General features: G+C 44.2%; 1 protein-coding gene across 8 annotated transcripts in view; it reads right to left on the reverse strand.

Moving 5' to 3' along the window:
• The window catches only part of LOC122259427 (myoferlin-like), a 54,753-nt gene that overhangs the window by 9,624 nt on the left and 35,129 nt on the right, over window positions 1-10,000 (reverse strand). For 5 of the 8 annotated variants that reach the window (XM_086542312.1, XM_086542310.1, XM_086542306.1 and 2 more), the window contains 15 exons: window positions 9,664-9,823; window positions 9,399-9,532; window positions 8,857-9,020; window positions 8,526-8,712; window positions 7,548-7,697; window positions 7,232-7,409; window positions 6,943-7,074; window positions 6,417-6,598; window positions 5,560-5,677; window positions 4,863-4,996; window positions 4,445-4,606; window positions 3,902-4,041; window positions 2,902-2,940; window positions 1,198-1,255; window positions 589-642 (listed from right to left, as the gene is read on the reverse strand). In XM_086542312.1, the coding sequence (XP_086398438.1) occupies window positions 589-642; window positions 1,198-1,255; window positions 2,902-2,940; window positions 3,902-4,041; window positions 4,445-4,606; window positions 4,863-4,996; window positions 5,560-5,677; window positions 6,417-6,598; window positions 6,943-7,074; window positions 7,232-7,409; window positions 7,548-7,697; window positions 8,526-8,712; window positions 8,857-9,020; window positions 9,399-9,532; window positions 9,664-9,823 (1,992 nt within the window). The remainder of the gene's footprint in view (window positions 1-588; window positions 643-1,197; window positions 1,256-2,901; window positions 2,941-3,901; window positions 4,042-4,444; window positions 4,607-4,862; window positions 4,997-5,559; window positions 5,678-6,416; window positions 6,599-6,942; window positions 7,075-7,231; window positions 7,410-7,547; window positions 7,698-8,525; window positions 8,713-8,856; window positions 9,021-9,398; window positions 9,533-9,663; window positions 9,824-10,000) is intronic. The other 3 variants (XM_086542311.1, XM_086542309.1, XM_086542313.1) reach the window with 3 other exon arrangements.

Raw genomic sequence — 10,000 nt, forward strand, 5'->3', positions numbered from 1 at the left:
AACTATCTAGACACTCTCATCATTACCATTCAGCAAAGATATCAGCAGAACGAGAAGAGATTGCCTGAACTCTTACATTGTCATAATGAAAGAAATACAAAGGAAAAATAAAGGACTATGAATAACGAAGCAAACTGGAAGACGATATATTCTGACAAATGTGACATGAATGTATCCCCCCCTCCCCCCTCCCCCCACCAACTAAAATGTCTCTGATGCCACATGAAGGTTGTGGAAAGGATATGAAGTTGCGTGGACCAAGGAGAACATCAATAAGGTTCTTTTTATACCTATATAGAACAAAATGTCGTTTACGTGTCATTCACAATGATGAGTAATATATAAAAAGTCACTAATAATAAGTAAATTCCACATCAAGCTGTACTCGCTTATAAATAAACCAGACAGTATGAAAATAAGATTGTCTGAGGAAGAATGATAAAGAGAACAGCGGCGAAAGACACCATGAAGACGATCAAACAATAACACAAAACAAACAAATGGCTACAATAGAATCATCTCTACAACAAAGGCAATAGTAAGACAACTTGAAGAACAAACAGATAACACACGGAAGGAACTACTCACCTCCCTGGCAGCCTGCTCATGACTCAAAGACGGGCGTGAATGGGCGGAGTCAGCCTGGAGGAGAATGGATTAGTGGGAAAGTCATGCGAAGTCATGCTAAAATGCCCCTCTCGCTCACACGGGTTAAAAGCAATGTCGAGAGCACAATACACTACGCCCACACTAGTATTTGTTTTATTTGTTTACCTGAGGCTAGTTTAACTTCTAGTGACAGGGTAGTACCACGTGTGCGTATGTTTATGATCATTGTTTTAACAAGGGAAATATTTGTGGTTTAAGAAAACATAGGCAGACAAGAAGACTTCACGCTGATTACTAAGTTAAAGTCTATGCATTTATCCGCCCATTTTCAGTTACTAATTTATAGTGAATCTCTGATTAAAACAACCTTATTACCTCAGGTATTGTTGCACACCATTTCATGAAAAGCATTAAAATCATGTTTTTGTAAATACTGATAATGAGTGAAACAACGAAAATAAAAAGCTCTATAAAATACAAACTAAAAGAGAGAGCACTAAGGAAGAACATCGGACAACACTACGAGAGGACAAGGGACATCCAGCAACACCAAGGGCCGGGCGTGACGTCGGGATCAGGCCTACCAACCTTGTCCTTGACCGCCTTCGTGTCCAGCAGCGGCAGCGTGGTGGTCGGCAAGCTCTCTCTGCCGAAGAAGGAAGGGAAACGTAAAGATTTCTCTTTCTATGGAGATGTCGTCGGCATATTTAAATTACATTTTCGTTTGTAAAATGTCAGGAAAGTTAAAATGTTATTGTCGCAAGTACTGCAATCTTGTGTAGAATTCTACAGCATATATTTAACAAACTGATTTCCCATAAATGGAAATTCAGCTCATAATGCAACGTCAACATACTAGATTTCAAAGTAGAATTCAATTGTAAAATAGTCGACTACACGATAATAGGATGGCTTAAACCTACTGTTACGACACGTGTTGTATCAAGGGAAATTTCAAGTATAACTTACGATATCTACTGTTTTTTTTAGTGTCTAACTTACTTACGTTACTATGTTGAATTGCAGCCTTGGAAACACAAATGCACTATTAACAAAGTCCAGAACCTTTGTTTACAGCACATGTCGTAACAGGAGCCGTGGACCTAATATTAGACAGAGAAGAGATTCCCATACAGAAGGAACAGAGAAACCCAATCACCATAAAGTAAGTTAGACCACATGGGCTCCCATGATCAGTTTTCCAAAGTAAACATCACAAACATGAAAATAACCATGAACCTCATAGAGATTTCTTGGTCCCGAGGTCACCGAGAAAGGAGGTGTGTTATGCAAAGAGACAGAATGGTTAGAGGAACCTTAATAAGTACGACTTATATTGCGAGAAGAGTAATGCGTTTTGCGGGGGGTTCTATCATAGGCAGAGTATCCGACAGTGCTTTGTTTAGGGAGCTGCTGTGTTTGGTATGTTGTCGTTTTGAATCAGCATGTGATGAGAAGACTTAGGATACAGTTATTCAAGTTTTTTTTAGATCATATCGAAGTCTTGGAATGAGACTTCTTAAATATATGTGACTTCAGAAAGTTTAAGCTTCAGTATTCTGTGATGTATGTGTCCTTAATGATATAAAAAAAATACATGTAGGTCTAGAACTTCAAGAATAAGTATCACGAGTATTAAGGAAACGAGAAACCTCCTGTGTTGCAATCCTGTCTTCACCAGATGTACTTTGGCTGTGCAATTGCTGTATACAAACATACATCACGAACACAAACGATAACAGACAGCTACAGGGATAAGGGCACACCAGTTAGACATGAGGTCATCCCCAGTCCATGAGGTAGACAGACAAGAGGTCGAAACGCCACCAAGGACAAGCAAGTCTGTGAGACCAGCTCCTGCATCACGGGAACAAGAATCAGGTTAATGCTAATCAAATTACTATGCAGAGTTGGCTGGAAAAAAGCGGGATGTTACCTCCGGGTAAAACTCTCATAGCTTTTGGATTTAAATGGATGATGATGGTGATAGTGATGGTGATGGTGATGGTGATGATGATGATGATGACGATGAAGATGATGATGATGATAATGATGATGATGATGATGATGTGATGATGATGATGATGATGATGATGATGATAATGATAATGATAATGATAATAATGGTGATGGTGATGACGATGATGATGACGATAGTTACGTTAATAATAAGTATAAATAAATAAAAGAATGAATATATAACAACAGCAATAATAATGACAATGACAGCCATTCCATGAGAGAGCCACAGGAGGAAGCAGCGAGGCTGAACGAACAGGTGAGACGAAATACCTGGGTTGCGAAGGGACCTTCTTGCCCTTCCGCTTTTTCCTGGAGACAAATGGAAGAAGCAACTCTCAGACAAGTTATTCTCAACACTAGAAAAAAGTCTAGTTATCATGACATGCACTGCTGAAAGTATAATGATAAAGGAACAAAACAAACACTTATAAATAGCACCACACTATTTCGCAACCAATTTCCAGCATCACTTGATATGCTCGCAAATACATCTCTAACCTATAGCATCCACGCATCGACACGCACCTTCCTCTCTGTCGCACATCTGTATTCGGCGGCATATCGTAGCATCAACAGTGCTGCCATATGTGCAACACTTTTTCACCTACATCATTTATACCTATGATACATGCAATTCATGATTCCATGCATGATGAATTGACTACGTGCCATACCTGATTTTCTTGTAGTCACTGATTTGATTTACAGTCATACTATGTTTACAGGCAGGTGTTCTATTTGCACATTCACGTATGCACGCCACACACATATCATGCACACATTTATATAGATAAATACGCTTTTTTAATGTTAGGCTATGCTAGATGTGATAAGAAGCGGGCAAGCATTTGTTTAGTGTCTTTGACATAGGTCCCTAGTTTATAGTCTTTCATTCTCTCTCTCTTTCTATCTTTCTCTCTTTCTCTCTTTCTCTCTCTCTCTCTCTCTCTCTCTCTCTCTCTCTCTCTCTCTCTCTCTCTCTCTCTCTCTCTCTCTCTCTCTCTCTCTCTCTCTCTCTCTCTCTCTCTCTTTTTCTTTCTCTTTCTCTTTCTCTCTTTCTCTCTCTCTCTCTCTCTCTCTCTGATAAAAAGAGGGAGAGGAAGACAAATAAGGTCTAACAGTCTTTGTCCTTACGTCTCAGGGTTTAAACACACTCCACGCTATAAGATCAAGGATGCTAAGGTCATTGGGCAAGGCTGGAGGGTCATTGTGTCAGTCACACAAGTTAAAATGCCCGCTAGAAAGGTCAAAGGTCACAAGGGCCCCCCACCTGGCAGACTTGGGTTCCACGGTGTACTGGTGCAGGTCAGACACCACGGCGGTGGCTACGACTGGCTTGCTTCCGAAGGCCCGGTGGTCGACCACACGCAGCGTCAACGGCGGCATGTACAGCTCTTCTCTGGGGAGTTCCTTTGGGACACGGAAACGGGTCAGGAGGGGTTGCTCTCTTTTCAAACAGGGAACTAAAGGAAAAGCTAGAAAATTTAAACCAATGGAGATCTTTTTTACACGGAAAGCAGGAAACATCATTCTGAAACTTTTTTTTTCTTTTTTTTGCATATACTAAAACCTCTATTTAGTGTTTTATTATTCAGAAAAATGTATTAACTCATTTACTACCTCGGAGATAGTCGCCTCATTCTATACATGGCATCACTATCATAACAGAAATGTGAAGGTACTTCCTTTAAATAAGATTGTTCTCAGAGACCAAGATTGAGTGTAAAACTGGATAATCATAATGCAGATATTGATAATAAAAAATAACGACAACAGATGGAAATAACACAAATAATGTCAATAGAACAGTTACCACATCAAAGACGAGGTGAGGCTTGTCGAAATTGGGGTTGACCCTGAGGTTGGCCATGATGGGCGAGGTGACGCGCTCGCCGCCGCACTCGAACTCGATCGACGGACGCGTCACGGACTGCAGCTCGAAGGTGGCCATGTTGCGCACGCCCCAGCACAGCACCTGCGGGAGGAAGAGGTCGCGGTGGAGGGGGAGGCACAGGAAGAGGAAGAAGAACGCATGGATAGAAGAGATTGGCTTAAGTTTCGTTATCCCTTTTATTGTTGTATAGTTCTGCTATTATTTCTTAGTATTGTAATGTGTATCTACAACGCATTCTGATATGATTTCACCCTGTAAAATCACCATATCCGTAGTACAAGGAGCTTACCATAAAACCTCTTGAAAATAACCATACAGCTCCTCAGAGTTTACGTACCTCAACCCTGGTTTTCTGCAGGAGGGGCCTTACTCCGAAGGGCACCATGTAGAGGTCTCCCCGCGTCGGGGGGAGAATGGGCAGTTCTTCCGCCACGTCCTTCAGAAGGAGCTCGAAAGACGCCAGAAGTTCACCTGCCGGAAATATCAAAATACGTGTAAACACAGATGTGTCTGTTTTATATAATTTACAGTTTTTTTGTTTTTTTTTCGTACAGAAGGACCAAGCTACGCGTCTTCGAGGCCCTGACGTTGTCGGTTTGGCTGTATGGCAGCGAAACCTGAATTCTGTCCTGTGCTCAGGAGTCTCATCTTGACGCCCTTGGAAAGGGTGGATGCGGCATTGCACCCTCCTTGGCATCAGTTCCATTGATTGGTTGACTGATTGAATCTTCTGTTTAGATCACTGAACAATCCCTGCATCCTATTGGCCTTCCGTGCTGTACATCTCAATGCATGTCAATACACGTCATAAAACAACGTTGTGCTCTCATTCACAAATCCATTACATGTCATTCACTAAGCCTCACTATGTTATCATTCACAAATTCCTGCCATTCACAAAGCCTCACTATGCCTCCATTCAGAAATCCCCAGGAAATGTCATTCACCAAAACTCACTGTGCCTTCATTCACAAATCCCCAGTACATACCATTCACATAACCTTCCTTCACAACTCCCCATTCACAAGCCCTACCTTGCTTGTCGTTTCCTCGCGAAAGCGGATACCACTTCAGGGGAAGCGGCTGGTATGCCTCGCCTGTCTCGACCATGTTAGGGGAACAGAACACACGCCCGAGGAATTCAGGGGCGCCCTGGAAGGGACGAGGGTCAAATGTAGGATGTCTGTCCGCGAGAATGTAAGAATACTTTCTTTTTCATTCGTATGTCGTTTAGTATTTGTGAATACTTAAGCTTACGTGTATGTTATTTGAATGATAAAATGCTCTGCCGTGAGGATGCAATATTAGAAAAAAATGACTATACAATAAACAACCTTGAAATTCTCTAATGTTAGCTGAATCTTGGGTTATCCAAGTAGCTGATTCGCCTCAAATTCAGCTATATTAAATAACATAATGGAATATTTGATGATGATGATACAATTAACAATATAGATAAGAATAACAGTAATAAGGATGATAATAATGATAATAACAATAATAATAATAATAATACTGATAATAATAACAACAAAACAAAATTAATAATAACAATAATAATAATGAAGATGATCATAATGATTATAATAATAACACTACTATCGTCACTACTACTACGAGCAAAAATGATAATAATGATAATAATATCGCTAATAGTAATAATGATAATGATAATAATAACAATGATAATAATAATGATAATGATAATAATGATAATAATAATAAAAATGATAATCATGATAAAAATGATAATGCTAACAATAATATCAATGATAATGATAATAAAGAAGATAATACTAACAATAATAACAATAATAATGGCAATAATAGCAATCCTCCTGCCCATACCAATGAGCCAACTACCAGCGTCACAGATCAGGAGGGTCCTCACCCTGGCATCCCAGTCGAAGACCTCAACGACCACCTGCGGCGCCTGCGTGCGGGTGGCGAGCACGGGGCCCGCCAGCTTCACGTCGTCGAAGATGAGCGTCTGGTCCCACGTCGGACACAGCGTCGCCTTCTGCTTCTCCGTCTGCTGTGTTCCTGCGCAGAAGCTCACCACGGCGTAGGGGTCTGAGGGGCGAGGAGGAAGGGCGCTTGAGACGGGGCAGGGATGGGGTGCTGGCCAACTGGATACTGACTCTATTGCTCTTTGTACTTGTCATTTTGTGTAGGACATTTTTCCTAGATTTTTTCGAGAAGATATATGCATCAAGATGATCAAAGAAATTTGAATCACCGGTTTTGATAACTTATTAATAATAGTAATCATTCACAAATCAACCACTAAGTTCACACAACCTGGTGCATTGCACGTTGAGGATCAGTCATATACACATTATCCTTTAATGTAATCTAGAAAGATAATGAAACATGATATGGAAAGCATTCTCAAGGCAGTCTCAATGGAGACTTACCCGAAAGCCCCGTCTTGTCTCCCGCCGGCAAGTCGCGCGCCTGGTATACGTGCGCACGGAGCTGGTACGTGTGGCGCTCGGCGCTCACCACGTACATCCTCGGGCACGTGAGCTGAGTGATTGCGTCATCGCCTGAAAGAGGAGAGGTTGCGACGTGACGAACGAAAATAACAGACAGAACATGAAGTCGAGAAGAACTAAATTGATGAATGATAATCATAAATCCAAGAACATTTCAACTAACAACCAAGTCTAAAAAATATAATATATAGCCTGGTAAGGATCCTACCGTCTCCCGCCTTCACGACGAGCCTAGGCGTTGGCGGGATTCCCCCCGGCTGGGCGGGCACAAGACGCCTCCTCCATCTTCGCCGCCTCACCATGTCCACCTTCCTCTCGAGGGCGTGGAACTGCAGGCGGAACAGAGGGGCGTACTCCCAGCCCTCCACCTGTCCTGCCTCCTGGTGCTGTTTGGACGTCGGGAAGAAAAGATATCTACTAAATAAAATCGTTTTAATTTGCTCTATCTTATATCTGGATCGCAACCTCATAAGAAACTGATATCCGTCCGTCGCCCTTGGCAGTTCTGCATTCATGCCACTGACCTTTTCGACTTTATGGACGAGGAATCGTTCGCGAATCCACCTCCTCCTGCGGGTTACGTGGTAGATCTTCTCCTGCGGCGACCAGCCCACCAGACCGCTCTCCACCGTGTACTCCCAGCCCTCGCCGTCGACCGCACGCTGGAGGTCGTACTGGAAAAGCAATAGGTTTCGATAACATGTTCGAAGGTAAAGGTGGCTGTGTTTATTGCCTCTCTCTCTCTCTCTCTCTCTCTCTCTCTCTCTCTCTCTCTCTCTCTCTCTCTCTCTCTCTCTCTCTCTCTCTCTCTCTCTCTCTCTCTCTCTCTCTCTCTCTCTTCTCTCTCTCTCTCTCTCTTCTCCTCTCTCTTTCTCTCTCTCTCTCTCTCTCTCTCTCTCTCTCTCTCTCTCTCTCTCTCTCTCTCTCCTCTCTTCTCTCTCTCTCTCTCTCTCTCTCTCTCTCTCTCTCTCTCTCTCTCTCTCTCTCTCTCTCTCTCTCTCTCTCTCTCTCTCTCTCTCTCTCTCTCTCTCTCTCTCTCTCTCTCTCCTCTCTCTCTCTCCTCTCTCTCTCTCTCTCTCTCTCTCTCTCTCTCTCTCTCTCTCTCTCTCCTCTCTCTCTCTCTCTTCTTCTCTCTCTCCTCCCTCTCTCTCTCTCTCTCTCTCTCTCTCTCTCTCTCTCTCTTCTCTCTCTCTCTATCCTCTCTCTCTCTCTCCCCTCTCTCTCTCCCTCCTCTCTCTCTCTCCTCTTTCTCTCTCTCTCTCTTCTCTCTCTCTCTCTCTCTCTCTCTCTCTCTCTCTCTCTCTCTCTCTCTCTCTCTCTCTCTCTCTCTCTCTCTCTCTCTCTCTCTCTCTCTCTCTCTCTCTCTCTCTTAAATAATTTGAACATCTTTTTTGCGGCCGTGGAAACTGTTCGATTATTCGTTTTGCAAATCAAATAAAATCTATCGCTCTTTATTTCTTTGTCTTAAATGAACAGACATAATGATGCACACGGTTACCCACCGACCACAAGTCACGCCACTTCCATCCGTCGGGACACGCGATTTCATCTCGCTTGGATGCTGGGTCGCCGCGGGCGTCGGTCCAGGTGTTGGGGGCGGGGATCCACGTCCCTCCGGGCACGCGCACCTGCTGCTCGTACACCTCCTCCGTGAACAGCTGTCGACCCGCGTCCGCCTCGTACTTCACGCTGCGGGACGAGGAGAGAGGCTCAGACACTGTCTTTGCTCTAAGATATGTGCTTGAAAGGGACTCCCAGACCTAATACCAAGCAATCGAATTACCCAGAATCGAAACACTTGACAGCCAGATCTCTCTCCGGAAGTCTCCTCACCTCGGATCCGGGTCGACGAACCAGTCTCCCTGGAACTTCCATCCCTCGGGCTCGGGGAAGGCTTCGCGCGGGAGGCTGAGGCGCCCGTCGGCGTCGGAGAAGGCGGGGCGCGTGAGCAGAAGGCCGCTGGTGGCCCACTTGCCGCTGCCAGGCACTGCGACCACCTGCAATCAGTGAGAGGGTCAGGACTCCCCAAGGGCGCTTTGAAAAGGTGCCAAGGCAGAGGTAAGCTGAAGAAAGTTCATCGCGTCTGTTTGTTCTTGATGAAAGATTATTATTTGAGTGAGTAAATGTGTCGCAGTTTATGTTTACATGGTAATGTTAGCATCTCGTGATTGGGGACGTAAACTTCAAAACAATACGGCAGACAGAAGACTCGATCGGGAATCGCTCATCGCAGGTCGTTGCACTGTGAATCCCACATTTGTTGCCGAGGACATTATGTGTGTACATACATATGTGTATATATATACACACACAAACACATATGTTATATTCATCGTTAATTCTCATAATTTCCATGTTGATTTATAAATCCTCACCTGATTCTCATACGACTCGGCATAGACGGTGAGCTGGACGTCTGCCCTGCTGTCCCACCAAGACCTGACGTCCGACTCCTGACCTAGCCACACCGACGCCCGCACGACGCCGCCCACGAAGCTCTCGTCCTTGTCTGCGGGCGGGGAAGAAGGTAACACGATCATAAGACAGCGCAAGGCGATGCTTGGAAGAGACATGTGAGCTCTTCACGCAATATCAGAAGTGAGTTTCAAGACGCACAGTAATACAGGTTGCGCCACGGACCTGGGTAGCAGAGGGTGTAAGTACTGAACTTCCCGGCCAGCTCTCCCTGGGCGGCTAGGTCCTGGGAGTGAAGGATGGCGTGGGCTGGGATCCTGACGTAGGCGAGGCGTCGCGTCCCGCTCATGAGCCACAGGAACACGTCAGGGATGCTGTTCTGAGGCTGTGGATAGAGGAGGGAAACAGCAGCGATTAGCTGTAGAATCTACAGCTAAGCAACAGTTCTAGAACTTACAATCGTGATATAGTAACGTCGATTAGGGAGGATGAATAGAATGATTATCAACCAGGTCACATGATTATAGAGAATGTTTTGTTTGCCTACTGCCGAGTTCTCGCT

This window comes from Penaeus japonicus, unplaced genomic scaffold, assembly GCF_977035675.1.
Source record: "Penaeus japonicus unplaced genomic scaffold, GWHDUDI00000001_assembly GWHDUDI00000012, whole genome shotgun sequence".
NCBI lineage: Eukaryota > Metazoa > Arthropoda > Malacostraca > Decapoda > Penaeidae > Penaeus > Penaeus japonicus.